General features: G+C 45.1%; 1 protein-coding gene across 2 annotated transcripts in view; it reads left to right on the forward strand.

The window, feature by feature from the left end:
• UMODL1 (uromodulin like 1) overlaps positions 1 to 25137 on the forward strand; it is a 499986-nt gene that overhangs the window by 328423 nt on the left and 146426 nt on the right. For both annotated transcript variants that reach the window (XM_069202600.1, XM_069202601.1), the window contains one exon: positions 7636 to 8078. In XM_069202600.1, the coding sequence (XP_069058701.1) occupies positions 7636 to 8078 (443 nt within the window). The remainder of the gene's footprint in view (positions 1 to 7635; positions 8079 to 25137) is intronic.

Genomic DNA, 25137 nt, shown 5'->3' on the forward strand with positions numbered 1-25137 from the left:
GCACACCTTAGGGGTGATGCATATGTACAAAATAAGGTAGTTAAGACTTTGAAAGTACTTTTAATTCCAAAGTCAAATTTGCATATAACTTTCATTTAAAAGCAGCTAGCAAGGCAGGCCTGCCTCTAAAATGACCCTGGGCACCTCAGCAGTGCACCTGTGGGTGCACTACCAATGCGGGGGTCCCTAACCCTATGTGTCCTACCATATACTAGGGACTTATATGTAGGTTGACATATCTAATTATAATTAGCCTAATTTGCATACTCATTTACTCAGAGTACAGGCTCTGGGACTAGTTAGCAGTACCCAGGGCACTATCAGAGTCAGGAAAACACCAGCAAAAAGTGAAAAAAGGGGGGCAAAAAGATAGGGGGGCCTCTGCAATCACCCCTGTTTTCTCACACAGGCCGGTTTACAGTTGCAAGGAGGCCAAACTTCAGGATTCTCCTCTTATCTTGATTGTGGAGCCTTCCATTGGTGCCAGCCAATGGAATAGTCTGGGGCCTGGTGGGCACCTCTTGAGGATCAGGACTCATTCCAGTAGAGGCCAGCAGCACTACTCAATATAAGTCTAGTTGCAAGTCCAGGCAGGTCCAGTCACAATAGATCAACTGGGCAGTTGCAGGGAGCTTGTTTGTGTCCATGTCGCTCATTCAGGAGGTTAGCCAAATGACCCTTGGGGTCACTCAGGGTAGTTTGGGATGAAGGCAAGCAATTCCAGTCTTCCTTCTCAGACAGCAAGACAGTCCATAAAGCACCAGAGCAGTTCTTGGGCAACAGGACAGTCCTTCTGAATTTTCCACAGGTCCAGGAGCATTCAAATGAATGGCTGTGGAGACCCAATATTTATACTTAGTCCCAGCCTTTGATTGGGGGACTACCTGTCCTAACCCCACATCTGGTTCTTGAACGATTCTCCCTTTCCTGTGTCAAAGCTCCAAACTGTTTAGGAGTGACAAAAGGCAGGGCAGGCCTGGTATCAGGTTTCTTTGTGTGAGCAGGAGTCAAAGCTGTTTGAAGTGTAAGTTGCGGTGGATACAGCCCCTCCCCAGTCATCCTGCCAGGATGGCCCATCCTGTCCACACCTAAGACCCCTTTGTAGTACAATCCGGAAGCAATGCACAATCCCTAACAGCAGAGCCATTCACATGTGACCCAGGGCATCTGCAGTAGACACAGATAGGTGGGACAGACAAGAAAATTCCACCTTTCTAAAAGTGGCATTTTCCGAATTGTAACTTTAATTCCAACTTCACCAGTAGAGAAGGTTTTAACTTACAAATTATTTGAGTATAATCAGCATATCTCTACCTGCTCCCAATCTATAGTTAGCACTTATTATATGTAAAAAGGTAACCCAGTGTTAGTCAATGGGATAGATGGGACATACAACAGTGAAAAACAAGAGCTTTTCACTGCCAGGACTTGTACAACTTAAACACACATGTCCTTCCTTTTGAATACAATGATCCTGCCCTATGAGCATTTACGGCCATCCTTAATGGTAACTTATAAGTATTGAAAAAGAAGGTTTCAGGCCTGGCAAAAAGTTTAGATTGCTTGGTCATGATGGCAGTTTTAAATCTGCAATACAGTCTGCAGTGGCAAGCCTGGGCTATGTAAGGCTAATTTAGTGGGTAACACAATTAGTGATGCAGCTTATTAGTAGAAGTTAATTTACAGGCCCTAGATGCATGTAGTAGCATATACTAGGGACCTGCAAGTGAATTAAGTATACCAATCAGGTAGATAGCCAATTATACTATATTTAGGGAGACAGCACACGCAGTTTACCACGGAGCAGCTGGGACCAAGTGCTCAGAGTCCTAATGTGAACATAAATGGGTCCAGCAATAGATGGCAAAAAAACTGAAATCTAAAAAACTGAGGGTGACCCTGCTAGAGGGCCAGGTCCATCAACTTTCTATCCTTTTCTGGGAGATGGACACTGTAAAGATGTTGTGCTTGCAGACAAGCCTTGTCCACTAGATCGAGGATCACATTCCTGACCTCGCTGCTTATATATCTCACATATATAAAGAAACATTCACCAGTGAGCCAGAAAATGTGGGGTGTGATGGACATTGTGTGATAGAACTATTTTTTACACCATTCTCTCAATTGCATGTACAATCTACAGTCCAAACATGGAATACTCCAGAGCAGTCAGTGACTGAATCTATCATGCTCTGAGGACACATCACTCACTATTTTAGAAAAACAGCCACAGCCACTGCTATAGTGTGTTCATAATATGGACATTGTCTGTTTACAAACAGGCCCCTAAAGGGCACATATTTTATTGATAATGCTAAGCGTCGGTTCCCACTGTGGAACATGCATCATCACATTACCTGTAGAGAAATCTAGTGTGCCTCCTGTTCTTATCCTCTTTTCCGCCCGTTCCTCACCTTTTTACTTCTAGTGAACAGAGGTTTATTTTGTCAACAAACCTATTGTGTACACTGCCAATACTTACAGCGGGCTTTGGAAGAGCCCTTTGCTTATTATTGGTGGGCTTTCTTCTCAATCTCATTTATTATCAATTTCATATATGTGCTTTTTATTCAATGGTTTACCTTCTGCTTCTAGTGTTTGTCCCCTGGGGCATAGCAGTTTTACAGGGTTTCTGGTGGCTAAGCTATATTCTTTCATGGCTTATATTCAGGGAACTATGTTTTCTTTTTCTTCCAGCACTACTTGGGAGCGCATATGTTTCTTGCTTTCTCCACCTTGTGTTGCTTCCAATTGCTTCCAATGTGATTTTTCTACTCTTTTCTGCAATTTCATATCACTCCCTGTTTGTTTTATGGTTCCCTCCCTGCTTCCTTTTTCTTGCCACCATGCCCCAGTCTATCCCTACCATTCCCTAAGTTGTGGGTTTATGTGCATTGCTTGGCCTCTGAATTTCTTTTGGTTTCCGATCTCCCATTGCTCCCCCTTGTTATCATTTCGAGGGCCTGTATCTTTGTTTACTACTGTTTTCCTAGTTCTTTGTTGTTAGTGTAACATCACTCCCATGCTTTTTTACACCAGCATGCTATTATTCTGCACAGTGTCTCCTTGCTTCCTAATTTCTCCCCTGACATTGCTTCCTGGCCTTTCCCATTGCTTGCTCATTGGTCCCTAAATGGGCACAGTGTTCTACCCCATGCTTCTCCAAGTTATCATCTTTATTCTTACACTTAGAGGGTTATTACAATTTTGGAGGAGGTGTTAATCCGTCCCAAAAGTGACGGTAAAGTGACGGATATACCACCAGCCGTATTATGAGTGCATTATATCCTATGGAACTCGTAATACGGCTGGTGGTATATCCATCACATTTGGGATGGATTAACACCTCCTCCAAAGTTGTAATAACCCCCTTAGTCTTTCTGCTTCCTACTCACTCCCCAAGCATTGCTTCCAGCCATCTACTTGTCTATGCAGCTTGTTCATAGCTGCGATACCCATACCTGGTCACCCACCCTAAATCCCAGTTATGGAGACCATGCTTATTTTTTGTTTGGAAGAGGACAGGGTGCAGTTTATTGATTGTTTTCACTTGCAAGTGATCCATAATAGCTTTACATTGTGCTTTGTAGACAAAGTAACATTTGTAAATTATTTTCCTGCCCACTGGACATTCACTGGTGTCACCTTCAGTTAATTAGGCATATTGGGTAGTCATCCACTGTGATTGGCTGTGTCTGAGATAGTCAGGCACACTGGCAGATCATTCACTTTTCACAGACAGGCTTCAAAAGTCCCAACCTCACAGAAGTCATGTTTCATTATCTTCAGTCAATCAGCCATACCACATGGTAGCCATGCCTCAGTCACTTAGACACACTGTATGAACCTTCACTTACCTCCAATCATTAAAGGAAGCTGGGTGGCTGTCCACTTGCTGTAGCCTCAGTCAGCTTGGCACAGTGGGGGCCATTTACTTCTGATGGGCATACCACAACGGTCACAATCTTACATGCCATAAACTGATGTAAAGCATCTAAGGTTCGACTCCATCTTATGTAGGTCCCAACTCCATCTTGACCAATGGAGGTTGCCATCTTCCCTGTCTCAAACACATGGAAGTCAACATTTTTCTTGATTTATGCAGAATGATCGTCATGTCTGCTATGAGTCGCAAATGTTGCCTGACCTTAACTTTCAAAGAACTGTGAACACATCAAGCAATTCAATTGATAACACATCAATAACTATCAATGCAACATTTGTCTGGATCAAATGTCTACTTTCCATCATGTCAAGGTCAATTAAGAACACATACAGACAAATAACCAAAATAGTGTAGTCTGAATTTGTGTCCTTTTACGTTATATGTTCATAAGGAAACGTCTGGGGTGCACACAATGATGCACATAATCTTATGTCAGACATTTTTTAACTTCTGTCGGAAATTGCAATTTCTGATAAGATTTAGTATATGAGGACAAACACTTGGCCACTTGTCAGGAGAGGTCCTTTCCCCAGATTATCACACAAGAATATGCTAGAAATTGTCTCACCTACTGCCAGCACACTTCACACTTCGCAGATGCTGCATCTTGCCTGAAGCCGATAAAGCTGAGTCAAGGAGAAAGCCCATAGCATGTGATTGCCCTTTTGCCCTTCACAAGGAACACTGTCTTCATGCCTCCACTGATAAAGACACTCTTTGCTCAATAAGGTATGCAGGGTGTCTCTTCTTCCTAAGAAACTCTAGACACCAAGTTGCTGTGCCTTCCATGTAGCGCATGGAAGTAGGCATTGGGGTGTTAGGTTTTAGATGACATTTTAAAACAGGATAGAACTGTTAATTTTATTTTGTTATTTCTTATGTACCTTCTTGCTATTTTTATTATATTCTGTGTAGTTGTTTTAGATGCCCTGAGAAACAAATTGTTCTCGGAGCAGTGAAATACTTTTTACTTAAGAATTAAAATCTTCATACAATGTGTTTAATACTGTTAATAATGAAATGATGTTTGTTACTTTTTTCATGATGCCCCTGATCCCTTCATGGGATTGCTATAAAACCAAAAGCAATGCTTCTATCTCAATTATTCAGTGAGTAGTATTTTGAGGTGCTACAACAACCTGTCTTTCACAATCATCGCTTAAGCTTTGAATAAAGTTTACCTGTGTCACTTGAGGGTGAGAAACCACCCCTTGCAGAGTCAGGCCACAGTCATAACTTATGCAACAACACCTTCAGTCAATCAGGTATGTGTGGATGCACCACTTATGTTAGCCCTGCCTCAGTCAAGCAGGTGCTCTGGGTGGACCTTCATTTCCAGTGGCAGTCTTTCAGTCCCCGTCACTTTGATCAGGCCTATCATATGGCTATACCTCTCCGTCTCCATACATGGCGTTTCATACATGGCCTTCCAGCTGAACATTTACAAATTTGGCAAAATGTTTCCCTCCCACCATCATTTTTGGGCAGTTTCCATTGCTGTGTCACCCTGACCTATTGCAAGGCCATGTTTTCCTAGACGTCTCTTCCACTTGGGATAGGGACTGACTTTGAAGCTGCACTGGATCAGCTTGTAAGTACTATGGCTCAATAAAACAAGTTAGTTTATGCTTTTATAATTGTTACCTGCTTTGCTCAATGGACCTTTCCTATCACTGCCGCTAGGGCAAGAGGGTGGTTTTTGCCCTGCTATTTCAAAACCAAAGAAAGGGTCCCGGAGTGTGTCAGGAAATTAAATATCCTCACCTCCCCCATTTGACTGTTTTCAGGTATGGAGTACTGGACTGGCTTGAGATTGGGAGATGGATGCTTTCCTTCTCAATGCCTGGGGGATAGATCCTGTATATCGTGCTGGAGTCTAGGTGGAGATGGTCTTCCTTCCGGGATGCACTGTCCTTTGATGTATTTGTTGAATGGTCATTGCTTGGTACCCTTTACTACTCCTTGCTTTAATCAGTAAATTTCTGCACTGTGTCTACTTGGTAGCTCGTCTCCATCTGTTTATTGCTCTGTGTCCTGTGTCTTTCTTTGCAGTGAATACTATAATTGTAGTCTGTGATACAGATTACTGTGTTTTTGAGCCAGAAAAGAGGATTCAACTATTTACTAGACAATATTTAGTAAGATGTTACTGTGAGAAAATGCCCCTTTTGCGTGGCCATACCTATGTTTTTTAACTGATGCTGCTGGTTTTTTCACACTGTGCACTGGGGCCGTGCTAATCAGGCCCCAGTGCATGTACTCCGATCCCTAAAATTTGGTAAAATTTGAAAACGCCTACTTGGCATTTTTACTTTTCCTATGAGGTCATAGTATATTGTGCTGAAGTTCACCAGTGGCATGGAAAGTAAAATTTCACCAATGGACTACAGCATTTATAATGCTCACCACTAACGTGACAAAGGAAAACATGGCTTCAGGCCTACTAACTTAGCTTCACTGCTGCATACTAAACCTGCAGTGAGACTTGTGAAATAACCCTTTTTAACAGGTAAAAACCTTCCTTTCAAATACTATGCAGGCCTTTGAAGCCACAAGGTAAGGTGCACGGTATTTAAAAGTGTGACTTGTGGAAAATTGTTATCATGACCCCACAGTGACAAGGCCCTAAAAACTATTTTTACTGTGCCAGGCCTAGATATCCTACATAGACAATCAGAGTACACATTTAAGTACTAACACTATCTCTGGAATGGGACTAGATGGAAAAATAATTAAACTGCTATTTTTATAGTGTTTCAAAAACCAAGCCAAAGCCGAGGTCTGATTCAGAATAATATTAAGGAAAAGTAACTTCTAGATAGTTACCCTTTTATTTTCTTCCTCGCTTTTTCTTAGGCCTGGGAATTAAAATATCTCACAAAGGAAACAATAGGCTGTCCTGAATGGGAGGAGATGACTTTTCTGATTTCCACAGACTATTCAGAGTGGGGATTGTGGGCATCCAATTGATGCCACTCTGTCAGATCCTGCTTGTGAGGTCTGTTGAGCCACAAGCAACACTTCTGAGAGGGATACAATTATTGAATATCCCTTGAATAGTTGCTGGAGGACCCTTTTTTTTTCTCTAACAAATGCCTGCTCTGGTTTTGCTGTGGGTACAGTGCCTGCTTCCAAACAAATTTTAGTGTAACATGGGGGGTACACCGATGTCCCACACAGACCACCAACCGTCATAGCCCAAGTTTAACGTGGCTGTAGACTTTCACTAGCTTCAGTGGGATTTTTATTGTACTGAGTTTTTGGCTTTTTTTATGTGCTGTTACTTTTACAAACTTTACATATTTTTTTAATGCTCAGTTTTAAATCACTGAAACCTTTCACTGGTCCTAAAGGATAGTGACTATTACACTCAAGGTGTGCCTATGGCTGTAATATGACACAAGCACAAGGGCAAAGGAATCATCTCAGGACTCCATGCAAATTATAAAATGTGCACGTCACACAGCATGAAATATGGACCCAAACAGTGCATATTTCAAAAGGTGACACTGGGTAAACAGTGGCTATGTTATTATGGCCTGTGTGTAAACTAGCCTGTTATTTACAGCACTTAGAAATCGAGTGCTATATCAATGTTAGTTAGTAGTATTACATTTGTTTTATACTGATCATATTTTGGATAGAACAAAGAAGTGTAACTTTTTGGGATGTGTCCCTTCTACCAACAGATACTTCATCATCTGAATCAGGAAGTCATTCCAGCACCACATCTCTGCCAGTGACACATTCTACAACAATGGTACCTTTCAAATCTGCTGCTTCAGTTTCTAGTACTTCTGTGCATTCTTCGATAAATACGCTGATCCCCGCCACGCTGCAGCCTTCACCAACACCACTGCCGTCATCAACTACCCATTCGTCAAAAACAACCACCACTACCACCACCATAGCAAGTAGAGGTGGATACGTTTCTCTCAAAGGGAACGCTCAAGTGGAGTGCTTCAGCGCGAGTATTGTGCTGAGGATTAGCAAGGCTTTCTTGAGCAATTTACACATCAGTGCATCATCCTTGACCTTTGGAGAGCCCAGCTGTAACATGAGCACCACTGTTGAGGACCTTCATGTTAAACTCACAGTGGCATGGCCAAGTGGATGCTTACACATTAACACCGTAAGTCACCTTCATATATACGTATATAAATCTTCTACCACTGGTAATATTATTCAAACTGAGCACATAATGTCATTGAATAAGGGAAAATATCATTTTTTGTCTGCTTAATTCATGTGACGCCTGCCTGGGAGGAGAAGTCTCATGTTTAGGGATGTTCCATTCTTTTGCGTACTTCTGTTGTTGTATCTCCTTCTGGAACACTAGGTTCTCCCATAGGTCTGTTACGGTGTGTCTCAGGGTTTCAATGAAGGCTGGGATTTGGACATCAACCTTGACTGGCTGTGGGTAGGAGTTGAGATTGTGTTTGGTTTAGAAGGATACTGTGTGGGTTGGTCAGCTGGGTCGTGAAAAGGTGTCCTTATTGTAGAGGACTGCTGCCTAGTATTTTCAATGGTACGTTTTTTATCTGCTTACACTTAGGCTCTGATTACGAGTGGCAGGCATCCAACCTGAGTAATAACTCTGGGTGATTTTTGCCACTCACCAGTAGCTTAGTATCTCAGTTTTTGAAATCACTGGTTCTGCAAGTTCTGGATTTTACATTTATGGGCCTGCTTTCACTGGGAGGGAATGGACACAGTGAAACCACTGCAACGGCAGTGTCTGAGAGCAAGACCTCAGTCAGGATCGCACATGTGGCCTCCTGCACCAGGTGGGATCATACAATGCTTCACCAGTCAGGCCCAGATCTTTCTAACTATCTACTCCTCCCAGGCAGCAAAGCAGGATGCTCCGTCGCACTGAGCCATGAACTAAACCCCCCCCCCCTCACCACCACCCAGCGCCTGCATGCTGGGTTTTCTTTGGCTAGTCTTCCAAAGCAAACTCTGCCCTTCCCATTCCTCTCTCCCATGGAAGGACAACCAAAGGCCCTGGCATAGCCCAGAGTTGAATCAAACTCATCTCTCCGAGGAAGGACACACCTGGGTCAATAGAAGAGCGCAGAAATGGTGAAGCAAACAGCGTTCCCCTGAACTGCCTGGCCTATCCATATGCCCTGAACCGTCTTCCCTGCTTATATTTTCTACTTTCTCTGGGCAGGCAGAAAACATCAGTGGATTGTCCCCAAATTCGGGAAAGACGATGGGAAATAACTCAGTATTCCGAGTTCTGTGTTATTATTTCAGGGGCAAAACATGTAGCTGCTTGTTTTAGTGTGGCATCCCCACACCAAAACCAGCAGACTTGGTGACATTTAGAAGAAAACAAAAGGAAAACTCAGAAAGATGTATACTTCTGAATATTTTAATCAATGGAAGGACGCAGAAGCTTTGCTTGTGGGTTCACCCTATTTCCACAGTCAAGCTATTTAAATCAGATGGAGGTGCTCACCACCTTTTAACTTAGTACAACCTGCCTTGGAAACACTAATAACTTATTTTTAAAACTCTAATCCATTGTGTTCTCACTCCGCAAGCATGCTTCATCATCGAGTCCCCACCAAAGAAAACTTAAATTCATATCTGGGGCTGGTCTCAACCTTGTCCAAGTCCAAGGGAGTTCTTTAGATGGTAACATTTTTAGGGAGACAGTATCTAAATGCTAAAATTGCCTCAGGGTGCCCCCAACTACTTTTAGTATTCATTTATTTTTTAGCCCCTCAGACAAGGCTAAACACAAAGTGTTGCTGCTTCTAGAGTTTTCAATATGTACTCTGGCCCACATGTTTCAGCCCTAAAATGCTTTGATCAGGTCACTGGGCTTTTTGTTCAGGACCAAACTACTTAGATCCCTACTGTTAGACCTGTCATCCTTAGGGTGGTCTTCCCCCCAACGTTTTGCCTTCCTCATCCATTTTTCTCACCTTGTTTTTGCTGTTATGCGGACTCTGCACACTTTACCACTGCTAACCAGTGCTAAAGTGTCTGTGCTCTCTCTCCCCTAAACATGGTAATTTTGGATTATCCCCATTTGGCATATTTAATTTACCTATAAGTCCACTTGTAAGTGCACTATGTGTGCCTAGCACCTGTAAATTAAATGCTACTAGTGGGTCTACAGCACTGACTGTGCCTCCCACTTAAGCAGCCCTATAAACACTTCTCAGGCATTCCTTTGCAGAGCCCTGTGTGTGCAGTTTAACTGCCATTTTGACCTCGCAAAACTTTGGGCCTTTTGCCAGACCCAAACCTTCCTTTTTAATACATATCTCATCCCTAGGGTAGGCCCTGGATAGCCTAGTGGGCAGCTTGCAATGTATTTAGAAAGGAGGACATGTATGTAGGATGCTGACCTGGTTTGTAGTGGGTACCAAGGGATACTTACACTCTGCACCAGGTCCAGGTATCCCTTATTAGTGTAGAAGAGGTGTCTAGCAGCTTTGGCTGATAGAAAAGGGTAGCTTAGCAGAGCAGCTTAGGCTGAACTAGGAGACGTGTAAAGCTCCTACTATACCACTGGTGTCATATGCACAATATCATAAGAAAACACAATACACAGATATACTAAAAATAAAGATACTTTATTTTTATGACAATATGCCAAAAGTATCTCAGTGAGTACCCTCAGTATGAGGATAGCAAATATACACAAGATATATGTACACAATACCAAAAATATGCAGTAATAGCAATAGAAAGCAATGCAAGCAATGTACAGTCACAATAGATTGCAATGAGGGCACATAGGTATAGAGGCAACACAAACCATATACGCCAAAAGTGGAATGCGAATCACAAATGGACCCCAAACCTATGTGACCTTGTAGAGGGTCCCTGGGACTGTAAGAAAACAGTGAGGGTTAGAAAAATAGCCCACCCCAAGACCCTGAAAAGTGGGTGCAAAGTGTACCTAAGTTCCCCAGAGAGCACAGAAGTCGTGATAGGGGAATTCTGCAAGGAAGACCAACACCAGCAATGCAACAACGATGGATTTCCAGACGAGAGTACCTGTGGAACAAGGGGACCAAGTCCAAGAGTCACACTCAAGTCGGGAGTGGGCAGATGCCCAAGAAATGCCAGCTGAGGGTGCAAAGAAGCTGCCACCGGATGGTAGAAGCTGTGGATTCTGCAAGAACGAAGAGGACTAGGAACTTCCCCTTTGGAGGATGGATGTCCCACGTCGTGAAGAAGCTTGCAGACGTGTTTCCATGCAGAAAGACCGCAAACAAGCTTTGCTAGCTGCAAGGGTCACGGTTAGGGTTTTTGGATGCTGCTGTGGCCCAGGAGGGACCATGATGTCGCCAATTGCGTGAGGAGACAGAGGGGGCAACCAGCAAGACAAGGAGCCCACTCAGAAGCAAGCAGCACCCGCAGAAGTGCCGGAACAGGCACTACGAAGAAGAGAGAACCGGAGCTCATCCGAAGTCACAAAAGAAGGTCCCACGACGCCGGAGGACAACTCAGGAGGTCGTGCACTGCAGGTTAGAGTGTCGGGGACCCAGGCTTGGCTGTGCACAAAGGAAATCCTGGAAGAGTGCACAGGAGCCGGAGCAGCTGCAAATCACGTGGTACCCAGCAATGCAGTCTAGTGTGGGGAGGCAAGGATTTACCTCCACCAAACTTGGACTGAAGAGTCACTGGACTGTGGGAGTCACTTGGACAGAGTTGCTGAGTTCCAGGGACCATGCTCGTCGTGCTGAGAGGGGACCCAGAGGACCGGTGATGCAGTCTTTTGGTGCCTGCGGTTGCAGGGGGAAGATTCCGTCGACCCCCGGGAGATTTCTTCGGAGCTTCTAGTGCAGAGAGGAGGCAGACTACCCCCACAGCATGCACCACCAGGAAAACAGTCGAGAAGGCGGCCGGATCAGCGATACAAGGTTACAGTAGTCGTCTTTGCTACTATGTTGCAGTTTTGCAGGCGTCCAGAGCAGTCAGCGGTCGATTCCTTGGCAGAAGGTGAAGAGAGAGATGCAGAGGAACTCTGATGAGCTCCTGCATTCGTTATCTAAAGAATTCCCCAAAGCAGAGACCCTAAATAGCCAGAAAAGGAGGTTTGGCTACCTAGGAAGGAGGATAGGCTAGCAACACAGGTAAGAGCCTATCAGAAGGAGTCTCTGACGTCACCTGCTGGCACTGGCCACTCAGAGCAGTCCAGTGTGCCAGCAGCACCTCTGTTTCCAAGATGGCAGAGGTCTGGAGCACACTGGAGGAGCTCTGGGCACCTCCCAGGGGAGGTGCAGGTCAGGGGAGTGGTCACTCCACTTTCCTTTGTTCAGTTTCACGCCAGAGCAGGGCTGGGGGATCCCTGAACCAGTGTAGACTGGCTTATGCAGAGATGGGCACCATCTGTGCCCATCAAAGCATTTCCAGAGGCTGGGGGAGGCTACTCCTCCCCAGCCCTGACACCTTTTTCCAAAGGGAGAGGGTGTAACACCCTCTCTCTGAGGAAGTCCTTTGTTCTGCCTTCCTGGGCCAAGCCTGGCTGGACCCCAGGAGGGCAGAAACCTGTCTAAGGGGTTGGCAGCAGCAGCTGCAGTGAAACCCCAGGAAAGGTAGTTTGGCAGTACCCGGGTCTATGCTAGAGACTCGGGGGGATCATGGAATTGTCTCCCCAATGCCAGAATGGCATTGGGGTGACAATTCCATGATCTTAGACATGTTACATGGCCATGTTCGGAGTTACCATTGTGACGCTATATGTAGTGACATATGTATAGTGCACGCGTGTAATGGTGTCCCCGCACTCACAAAGTCCGGGGAATTTGCCCTGAACAATGTGGGGGCACCTTGGCTAGGGCCAGGGTGCCCACACACTGAGTAAATTAGCACCCAACCTTTACCAGGTAAAGGTTAGACATATAGGTGACTTATAAGTTACTTAAGTGCAGTGGTAAATAGCTGCGAAATAACGTGGACGTTATTTCACTCAGGCTGCAATGGCAGGCCTGTGTAAGAATTGTCAGAGCTCCCCATGGGTGGCAAAAGAAATGCTGCAGCCCATAGGGATCTCCTGGAAGCCCAATACCCTGGGTACCTCAGTACCATATACTAGGGAATTATAAGGGTGGTCCAGTATGCCAATGTAAATTGGTGAAATTGGTCACTAGCCTGTTAGTGACAATTTGGAAAGAAATGAGAGAGCATAACCACTGAGGTTCTGGTTAGCAGAGCCTCAGTGAGACAGTTAGTCATCACACAGGGAACACATACAGGGCACACTTATGAGCACTGGGGCCCTGGCTGGCAAGGTCCCAGTGACACATACAACTAAAACAACATATATACAGTGAAATATGGGGGTAACATGCCAGGCAAGATGGTACTTTCCTACAATGTACTTTTAAGTTTTACATGTCCTAGTTGGGAAAAACTCTTAAGGTCATTTTTCACTACTGCAAGGCCTATCTCTCCCATAGGATAACATTAGAGTTGCCTTATTTTATATTATATATGTGTAGTTTCCAAATGGGATGAGGTACCTCCTTCAAGTTTGGTACCTCTAGAATTATAATTTCAAATCCTAACATATGGAGAAGTTAGATTTTAAATTGCAATTCAGAAAATGCCACTTTTAGAAAGCTGACATTTTCTTGCTTTAGCCATTTGTCGCCTGCAGCCTGTCTGTGGTCACATGACTTGGAGTAGTTGGCACTTGGGCTTTGTGTATTCCTCCTAGACACCTACACACAATTCGAGCTTACATGTGACTTGATGTGCCATCTAGGGCAGGATGGGATGGAGTAGCTCACTTACACCTGAAAAGGCTGTGTCCTGTCCACTCACAAAGGGCCTAACAATAATGTATCTTAAGCCAGCTTGGAGCCAGGGCAGAGGAGATAGGGAATTCCTTGGACTTTAGAGCCACTGTCTAGAAGTTTCTCCCACTTTCCATAACTATCGCACAAGGGTATAAATACTGAACCTGAGGCACCGCCACTTAAGTACACGTCTGGACTTGTGGATATTCTACAAGGAAGAAGGATTGTTGTGCCAAACTCTTGCTTTGTTGTGCTGACCTGCTGCCTTCTTGTCTGTGTGAGAAGGACTGCACTTGCATCTCTTGAACCCAGACCCCAGAGTGACTCCAGGGGGCTAGTTTGCTGACCTCCTGATCTGAACCCTCAGGAACATAACAGGATTCCAACAACTTTGCATCTGCACCTGAATTCTGTCAACTGTGAGTCTGCCCTGCCAAGTGGTGCCACCTCAGTCCTGGACCCTTGGAGGTGGGCCTAAGGTGCTCTGCCAGACTGTGGATCCAGTGGAACCAACACATCCACTCTGCTGAACAATGCCAACCCAAGCAGAACTGACACATCACTTCTGCTGCATGGATTGGACATGTCGCAAAGACTCACATCACCACTGAAACCCTCATCCCCTTTGGAACCACTGCTGTATGATGATTCCCCGTGCAAGACCTCAAATCTCTTGTCAACTGCAGCCTCGACAATGACGATGGACTGTGCATTGCAGTTCTCTGGTAATGACACATCACCCAGCTTTCCATCTTATTCTTGACACTGTACTTTGCATCGCAAGCCCCATAAGCAGAATCCTCAGCGACTCCACAACAGGACCTCACACCACAGCCTCATCGCATCTTGGAACCAACACCTCGCCCCGGCTGCTCTACTCATTTTCAAAACATACCGATGCACCTCCCCACAAACAGGATTAAAGGTACTTTTGTTCAGAGGACCTAGCTGGGTCCCTGAAGCTGGCCTGTGCTCCCTCACGGTCAGCCTGAACTTTTAACTGCCTCGGTCCCGAGTGTCCAGATATCCATAGTTCTGTTTTCTTTATAAATTTACAATTCAATATCTCCAGTTCTTCTAATTGTTTTTTTGTCGTTCTGATCTTTTTTTATTTATTGAAAAAAACAACCCTATTTTTCTTACTCTGTTGTGGCCTCCTTTTGTGGTGTGTTGTCACTGTGTTACAACTTGAAGTGTTTCACAAATACTTACACATTGACTGTAGGTTAAGCCTGACTGCTCTTTGCCAAGCTATCAGGGAGTTGAGCACAGGTTAATTTGGGGCTTGCTTACACCTTACCCTGACAAGGATTGTGGTTTCTGCTTGACAAGGGCTCATAGCCCAGTCAACCATCACCCCAATTTCTTACACACCTACTAATAGTTAGATTAAAGTCAGATACCTAGGCCCGTATTTATACTTTTTGACGCTAAACTGCGCTAACGCAGTTTAGCGTAAAAACATTTAGCGCCGGCTAACGCCATTCTGAAGCACCATGCGGGCGCCGTATTTATTGAATGGCGTTAGCCGGCGCTAGCAGACCGGCGCTGCCTGGTGTGCGCGAAAAAAAACCACGTACACCAGGCAGCGCCGGCGTAGGGGAAAATGGCGTATGGGCGTCTTAAAATGGGGCAAGTCAGGTTGAGGCAAAAAAATTGCCTCTACCCGATTTGCGCCATTTTTTTACGACGCCCATCCCCCATTAAGATGACTCCTGTCTTAGTAAAGACAGGAGTCATGCCCCCTTGCCCAATGGCCATGCCAGGGGACTTATGTCCCCTGGGCATGGTCATTGGGCATAGTGGCATGTAGGGGGGGCACAAATCAGGCCCCCCATGCCAAAAAAAAATATTTACAAAAATACTTACCTCAACTTACCTGAATGTCCCTGGGGTGGGTCCCTCCATCCTTGGGTGTCCTCCTGGGGTGGGCAAGGGTGGCAGGGGGGGTCCCTGGGGGCAGGGGAGGGCACCTCTGGGCTCATTCTGAGCCCACAGGTCCCTTAACGCCTGCCCTGACCCAGGCGTTAAAAAGAGGCGCAAATGCAGGTTTTTTTTGACCCGCCCACTCCCGGGCGTCATTTTTGCCTGGGAGTATAAATACGACGCATATGCGTCTGAGTCATTTTTTAAGACGGGAATGCCTACCTTGCATCTCATTAACGCAAGGAAGGTGTTCACGCCAAAAAATGACGCTAACTCCTAAAACTTTGGCGCTAGACGCGTCTAACGCCAAAGTATAAATATGGCGTTAGTTTTGCGTCGAAAAAAACGACGCAAATTCGGCGCAAACGGAGTATAAATATGCCCCCTATTGTTACTCGGTGTACCTATATTGCTACATCAGTGTTTTGCATTTGTACACATAGTTACTCAACCTTCTGAGACAGGCACTTTCACTGCTTGGTTTCTCTGGGTGAGAGAAAGACATATTACTCCTTGGTCAATCAACGTCATTTTAGCAACTGTTTTTGTATACTGCAATGCTTTTTGAGTGCACTCTATCCTATGTGATTCATTCACTGTGAAGAAAAACTATGTGAACACTGTTTCATGCATCTTAACACATAGTGGTAAAATGCTCTAAGGTGAGTTTTTGATGCCTTCCAATAACTTGTTACACGTGTGTCAATTCATATGCTATAATAGAAGCCTACCATTAGTATGCATTACGCCTCTACAAAAGCAGAATGCAAGTGAAGCACAGATTGAAAAAAATACAACAATTAAAAAATGCTGAAACCCTCATTGCCTTTGGAACCACTGCTGCATGAAGATTCCCCAGCGCACGTGGACATAAAAAAGAGAATTAAGTATAACATTCACAAAAATACTCCATAAATAAGCATATCAATAACTTAATGGTTCTAGAATTCTATTTGACTTTTATATAGCTGTGAGTTCATGGTACTCACATCACCAGAAATACGTTATATTTGACTGTAGTTAGAATGATGAGAAGGCTGAAGAATTCATTTATGTTCTGCTCAGGAGTGGCTCCTCCATTGTGGCGGAGATGCGTCGCCCCACTAAGGAATGCAGCAGAAAAGCCCCAGAGATGAAAAATAAACTGGTAATAAATTGTATCTATTACCAGTTTATTTTTCATCAACCTGTTCCAAACAGTGTCAGGACAGGGCAGGGAGCTGTGCACTTATGTTTAAAGTGCGCATGCCCCTTTGGCTGGCCGTCCAGCCAGACATGCACATTTTAAACCTCTGTAACCCAACTCTCTAAGACAACTGGGTTAGAAAAAGCACAGGCCTCGTATGCTCTTAAGGGTGCTGAGAGAGGCCGCTCAACAGTATTGGTTAGGAGAGAGAAGACTGGAACACCAGAGTGAGGAGGACGTCGTTTGCCAAGTGTTAGAACTGGCAGCCTTAGGACTAGAGCAATTTGGACTCTTGCTCTAGGCAAGACTGCTGGTTTAGGGATGACAACACTTTTGTTTGTAGACGACTAGGTCAATCCTACAACAAGTCGCAACTATCGGCCCAACCCTCCCGACTCACAAGCAATACCATACCAAAAACCCAAATAGTAAAAGGTGATTTGTGGCAGCCTTTACAAATGGACTCAAGAGTCTGACATCTCAGGGGAGTTAAACAGAGGTTACCCTTTTCTCACATGAGCAACACGTCTCAGTCATACACAGGCAATGAAGGAGATGCAGTGAAGTTTTCAATAGGTTTTATAAATAAGACCGCAATCTACTGTAAATTGCATGGGCTGCAATGATTAGGATAATGAACAATGCAAGAAACAGAATGGTAAAAATGAGAGTCACTAATACAAAGACCCCAACCATTTTGCAATAATATAAGATGTGAAATTAACCCTAATACCCTAGAATGATTAACCTAATTTCTAACCTAACGAGAGCTAGGTGTGATAAACCTAATCTGCCAGTACTATGCCCATGAGAAAAGCCCCCCCCAACCCTTGTTACCTTGGAATGAGGTCTTTAGATTAGACTGTGGGACATGAAGGCTGGGTCTGCATCAAGGCGACGTGTAGCATAGATAGCATTGATGGCATCTGGTAGGATCAATGCTATCTATGCTCCAGACCCCCTAGGAGCCCCGTAAGGGTCCTCCATGTCAACAGACTCAAGCCTCACTTTGAAAGGTCCGAAGTGAGAATGCTTCTTATGACAGATGAGGGTGTGGAGGAGGAGAAAAGATTTAGGTGTGATAAACCTAATCTACCAGTACCATGCCCATGAGAAGAGCCCCCCAACCCTCGTTACCTTGGAATGAGGTCTCTAGATTAGACTCCGTGGGTACACGAAGGCTGGGTCTGCATCAAGGCGACGTGTAGCATAGATATTGTTGATGGCATCTGGTAGGATCAATGCTATCTATGCTCCAGACCCCCTAGGAAACCTATAAGGGTGCTCCACGTCAACTGACTTAAGCCTCACTTTGAGAGGTCCGAAGTTAGCATGCTGCTTATGACAGATGAGGGTGTGGAGGAGGAGAGTGAACCTCTCCCTGACCTCTTCTCTTCAGAGGAACACGATGGGTCAGTGGAGGGTGTCAATCTCTCTGCCGCCCTGGCACCAGCGCAGCAAGGTGACTGTTACTTGTTTCCGGGACAGTTTGCCTCACTGTTCTCCCTCACCCCTGGACTCACACATCTGTGTGTCTATGAGATTGACAAGGGAGACAGTCCCCATGTAAAGAACAAAATGTACAAGTTGTCAGATAGGGTGTGAGCCAGCATCCAGGAGGAGGTCTCCAAAGTGTTAGCTTTTTGATTGAGCCCTTTAGCAGTCCCTGGTCCTGTCCTGTGTTCTGGGGATCAAAGGCTGACCCACTGGGTGCCAAGCTAGAACTTCAGTCTGCATGGACTACAGAGGCCTCAGTTCCATCACCAAGACTGACGTGCACCCCATCCCCAGAGCTGATGAGCTCATTGACAGGCTAGACGCTGCCAAATTCCTCAGTATTTTTTATTTAACATCAGGGTACTGGCAGATCACCTTGACTGAGTGAGCAAAAGAGAGGTCAGCATTTGCAACCCCTGGGGGCCACTACCAATTCTAGGTGATGCCCTTTGGCTTGAGGAATGCCCTTGCTACCTTCCAACAGTTGAGTAACAGGGTCATAGCTGGCAAGGAGGCTTTCTGTGCCACCTACTTGGACAACATCGCTCTCTACAGTGCCAGCTGGGAGGAACACCTGCATCACCCTGAACACCTGAATTACCTGCAACAGGCAGGCCTGACAATCGATGGCCAGCAAGTGCCGGATTGAACAGGGTGCTGTGGTGTATTTGGGATGCCTGGTAGGTGGTGGCAAGGTGCACCCCTCCAGGCTAAGAATGAAACCATCATGGCCTGGCAACCACCTAAAGCCCAAATTGAAGTGAGTGCCTTCCTAAGCCTCACAGGCTGATACAGGAGATTCATTAAGGGCTTTGGCACTACTGTTGCCCCTTTAACTGAGCTGATTTCTAAGAAGCAGCCCAGGTTGGTGATCTGGGCAGAGGCTTGCTAGAAAGCCTTTGATTCTCTCAAGAAACCCACGTGCACAGCACCTGGGCTCAGAGCTCCTGATTACTCCAAGGAATTCATCATGCAGATGGTAGCCTCAGAGCATGGCATGTGCAGTCTTAACACAAGAGGAGGGCCTAGACCAACCAGTACCCTTCATTAGCAGGAGGTTACTTCCACGGGAACAGAGGGGGAGTACCACTGAAAGAGAAGCATTTGGTGTGGTCTGGGTACCGAAGAAGTTGAGACCATACCTGTTTGAGACTTCCTGATTCAGACAGATTACAGGCCCCTCAGATGGCACATGCAAATGAGAGCTGAAAATCCAAACTCTTGAGGTGATCAGTCTCTCTACAGGGAATGGACCTTACGGTGGTTCATTGCCTGGGGACTGACCACACCAGTGTTGATAGTCCCTCCAGATTCTTCAGCCTTAGTGAAAAAACTCCCAAGGGGTTGGGTAGCTCTGTCCACTTTAAGCTTCTCCAAATGTTTTGTCTGCATCCATCCATTTTTCTGGTTCTCCTTTTTGCTGGTTTTAGGACTCTGCACACTTTACCACTGATGACCAGTGCTAAAGTACTTGTGCTCTCTCCCCTAAACATGGTAACATTGGCTCCTAACCAATTGGCATATTTAATTTACCTATAAGTCTCTAATCGAGTGCACTATGTGTGCCTAGGGGCTGTAAATTTAGTGCTACTAGTGGGCCTGCAGCACTGATTGTGCCACCCACATAAGTAGCCCCTTAACCATGTCTCAGGCCTTCAATTGCAAGGCCTGTGTCTGCAATTTTACTGCCACTTTGACTTGCCATTTAAAACAACTTGTCAAGCCTTAAACTTCCCTTTTATTACATATAAGTCACCATAAAGGGCTCTATCTGGATCCGCTTAACCCTTGCATGTCAGAATCTGGATTGGTTTCCGCCAGACAGCCTAGCTGGAAAGCCTTAATGGGTCCTGGGGGAGGTAGCCAGAGTGGCAGTAACCTCCCCGTTGGAAGTTTGGTAGACAGGTCTTCTCGTCCGCCGAACTCCTAATGAGGCCCAAAGTATTTTTCTTTCAGTGCTCTGTTCAGCCCTCTTGAAAAGGATAGTGTTCCTAGAAGGCAGATAAAAAAGCAATCATCCCCTTTCTCGTTCATTCTAAGTGGTATCCTTCACTTGCTGGAAGGTGGAGGAAAAAGCAGATGCCAGTTAAGATGCTTTCACTGTAGTCTCTTCCCACTGACTTACTGCTCTTTCCACCTCATATACCCCATATGGAGTGTTTTTTCTGCTTCTTTCGGAGTCCCTTGGAAAGGACAGGTAACAGGCCTTATACTCCACCTCCAATTCTGCCCTTTTGAGTCCAGATTGGCTAAGGAGAGGCTTTTCTTAACCCAACCCTACCCACTTTTAAAAAGAAGCTCCTCCCGTTTTCCTACTGAGAAATTCAACATGATGTGTTGGGGAAAAGCTTCCCTGCTTGGCTCAGTCTAGGGCACCATCTACCACTAGCACACCTGCTGCCCCAGTATGAATAAAGTAACTTTGAACTTGCTTCCGCCTTTATTGCGGTAGTGGCTTCCTCAACTTCCTGTCAGCCCTCTCGCTCCACCTTTTAGAGCTTTGTGGAACAGATAAAAAAATACCCCCTTTTATTCTTTCTCTGACCTGAACTACAGTTTGATCCAAAACTGTTTGTTGACCTGTTGCTTTCCCTCTTTCTATAGTCCTTCTGTGAAGGTGTGTATTTTTGGTGGTAGGAAATCTGCCCATTTGCAGTCTCTACCACAGTTTTGGGCTGACTATTGTTTCAAATAATGCTGCAGCAGCTCTAGATTACCTCCCACCAAAATGGTAAATGCTGCTTGTCATTGGAACAACAGAGGGGTATGCTACGTTTGACTGGAAATGCTGCTGCATTTGTTGACATATCTAAAGAGAACAGAGCGTAACATAATAAGATGCAGAAGCAATACAACACAATTAAAACATAGGCCACAACACAACAAAAGAGTCAAAACAGAACACAGCATACCAACGACAGTAAACACAATACCATATTGCAATAATGCATCACAAGCACAGTAGCACACAAAATGCAACACAGCAGATCTTCAGAGCCTTTTCACAAATTGGCAGTTCCAATAATCAGCTGTCATAATACAGTGATGAAATGTGTTTGGACCAAACACTGACTTAATTTACCACAGAGGACTTGAAGAAGGGCCTTTCAGAATGCTTTGTAATCCGGCCCCAGGTGCCTACATCGATTGCAGGAAGCCATGTGCTGTCTCGCACAACCTATCTTCAGAGAATTAGATGGTTTGAGAACATTGTTTAGGTTGGTAGATCCAACCTAGGATCAAACTTGAAGTATAGAAAATACAATACGATCACGTTGTTTAGATCTCCCTAACTTTGAATTGTATTATCTGGCATCTTGGCTGCAATATCCAGTATATTGGCTGAAAGATAGTCAGTGATGTCTTCAGTGATGTCATCAGTTATGCCATTTGAGATATCATCAGTGATGTCATAAATGATGTCATAGAACATGTCATGAGCGATGTAATATGAGAGGCCATAAGCATGCATAGTGTGGGGCGCAAGTTATAGTTAGCTCTGCTCTGTTCAAAACGTTAATGTTGTCACTGACATATTCACCTAATTGTAACGTTACTTTAACCTTTGATTTTTTTCAGTGAATAATTATATATACATACTACTCTGTAGCTATAGTTAGGGTTACCAGAGATAGGAATTCCTCTAAATTTTGATTTCTAATAACTTTGAGCCTGTTTGAAGAATCTCCAAGGAGCTTTGCAGTTGTATTCCTTTTCATACATTGGTGGATGGCGCAAAATCTCACGGAGATTTGTCAATGGGTGCAAAGAAAAAAGGCGGGTTCCAGAACGCATTTTGGCACCAATGCCTTTTCCATAGACTTTTTACTCATTCGTAGTGCAAAACGGCTGAACAGATTTGAATGAAATTTGGTAGGAATGTAGATTATGGTGTGTACATGTTGCTTTTGGGTAAAAGAGGTAAGTAAAGTGAATATTTTTTAACTTACAAGGTATTTTAATTTTGTGATATCTGTATTTCGCGGAAGTATCACAGTACCTAAAGATGACAAGGCATTATCTGAATGGCATCTACAAAAGCTAAAAGCAGCCATGTTGTTTTTAAGGATACTTTTCCTGTGTTCTGGGTAGGGGACTTAGATATAGGTAAGTATTAGGTTTAATAATTTACCCTACCTATTACCACTTAATTAAATTGGTAATTGGTAGGGAAAAATTATATATAATTTTTTGTAAAACATTTCACTAAGCACTGCGGTACTTCCAAGGAGGTACTACAGTACTAAATAAAAGCTGAAAATAATTTATTCAAAAAAATAAAAATTACACTGTAATACACTAGGGCCTGATTATGAGTCTGACGGTCTTAGGACTGCTATGTTGGCGCTAGTGGCCATACACCCAACAGGCTTGCAGAGAAGGCCGCCAAATTATGACCATGGTGATATTCACAACAGAATACAGCCAAACCACTGCCGGCACCGCCTGTGCGATCAGGCCGCCAGAGATGACGGTAGCCACCTGCAGGACGGAGGAGACCATGATTCTGGACAGATTATGATGCTGCACACCGCCAAGGTTTCTGCCGCGATCGCACCACCACGGAAACCCAGGTGGAAATCAACTGAATAAAAGGAGACACTACCCTTCAGGAAGCCATACTCGTCCGGAGCCGCCGTGGAACCAGAACAACACGTCTTCCCGCTGATCCTGCTCGGCCAACGACTTCGGAATCTGCAACAACCATGACAACAGCAACCGTGAGTACACACACTTACCTGTCACTGTTGTAAAATGTCAAAGTACCTACTCACACACAGCGTACGAATCCGGAACGGATGGCGAGGGCGACACACACATGTTACCTCACACTGTCACAGAAGCTCAGAGATAGCCACGTACACACCCGCACATACAGAGTACACACACTACGGCCATCATACACCCACACACTTACCCCCAGAAACACAGCACCGGCACAGTCACACACAACAACACACAACACCACCAAACTACACTGCAACACCACAACCGTAAAACCATCAAAGCATTGACAAGCACCCACAACAGACACTATGCATTGAGAAATCACACATACAACACAACGTACCACCACCAACAGGGAACAAAAACACACTATTACGTAACTATACAACACAGCATTCTACATACCCCGCAAACACACATCACAATGTATCTGACATACCATTTGCCACACACGCTCAGGAACACAGTCCAAACACACAAAGGCACACAACACTGCAACAAACACATCAACACAAACACCACTCAATACCATCACAACAACATATCCCCAACATACACATGCCCATCACACAACACACACCCATCACTGGGGGACAAATGCACTGCACACAACCTCACATGCTGCCCAGACAAAACAGGTAGCACAACCACCATTTAGACAAATACTCGCACACAATGTCAGCCAGGAACAAATCTGTCCTAACAAAAGAAATGCAGGACAAAGATGTAACTTTGAAACTGGTTGGACCAAATATGTATTAAGGGAATAAATATTTTAAAAGTGTCCAAGGCCAGAGGCCAGTCCAAAATAACAATGTGCAACATGCACACAATGCACATGTGTGTGACTACAACTTGACTCCTGACTGCCATGTAACCTCCACAGGTAGGAGCATCAAGAGGGAAGGCAGGCACCTCAGGGATTAAGGGGTGGGACTTGGGTTTTGGATTGGGAGGGACACCTTTGAGTTGGGGTTGGACGGGGGGTTTAGGTCTAGGCTGAGGGGATGGTTGGGTACTCTTGGGGGGTGGACTTCTTGGTGGGGGGGAGGGGCATGGGTATTTGTAGGGGGGGCAAGGGAGGTCTTGGAAGTGGAAGGGCCAGACTTGGGGAGGGACAAAGAACGTTTAGGGGTATCACAGTGTGGGAGGGGAGTAAGGAAAAGGGCACACTCTAAAAGGAAAGCTTTTGTAGACACACGGGGACGGTCATAGCAGAAGGGTTTGGGTGTGGAGGGAGAGGGAGTGGTTGTCTGAGGTGTTGGTGTGGATGTCTTGGGTGCATGTTTATGCGAGGTATGCTTGTGGGTGGTGGGTGCCTGTTGGGTAGGTGAGTGTGGGAGTTTATGTGTCTGGGGAGGATGGGGTGTAGGTGCTGGGAGATTCTATGGTGGGTGAGTGAGTGTCTGTTGGGGTGGTGACTGGAGGTATGGTGGGTGTGCAGCATGTCTGCGTGTCTCTGGTTGTGGTGTCTGCAGCTGTGGTGACTGGGGTGGATGTCTGAGGGTCTGCTGTTGTGCTGTCTGTGGGTAAGATAGGTGTAGTGGCTAGATCTGTAAATGTTGGTGTGGAGTCTGCAGGTGTGTCTGGTGTAGTATCTGTGATGCTGTGGTAGGGTGTCAGGGCAGGTTGTGACTGTTGCTGTGTCTGCAGGTGGATGTTGTTTGTGTGCATGCCGGTGGTGTGTCTTGTGGTGCTTGTGTTTATCAGAGCTACCCTTGGATGTTGAGGAGGATGCATGCTTGTCTGTCTGTGTACTTTGGTTGGGTCAGGGAAGAGGGGTTTGGGATTGGGAAGATGAAGGTGGATCAGCTAAGGTAAGTCTGGGACAAAATAGGCTACAATATATAATCAGACATGAAGTATAAATTGACACATGATGTAGGCAGCAAATAGCATATGTAGCACTTATATAGGTATGGCATTGGCCTATCTAGCATGGACAATACACCAGGGCTAATGGTTAAGCAGCCTAGCCACTTGCCTTCTCTACCACAAACACATTGGGATACAAGTTATTTTTACATATGTCAATGTAATACCATGAAAAGTGAAGGTCTAATAGACAATATGTGGGTCAT

This window comes from Pleurodeles waltl, chromosome 8 (assembly GCF_031143425.1).
Source record: "Pleurodeles waltl isolate 20211129_DDA chromosome 8, aPleWal1.hap1.20221129, whole genome shotgun sequence".
In the NCBI taxonomy this organism is placed as follows: domain Eukaryota; kingdom Metazoa; phylum Chordata; class Amphibia; order Caudata; family Salamandridae; genus Pleurodeles; species Pleurodeles waltl.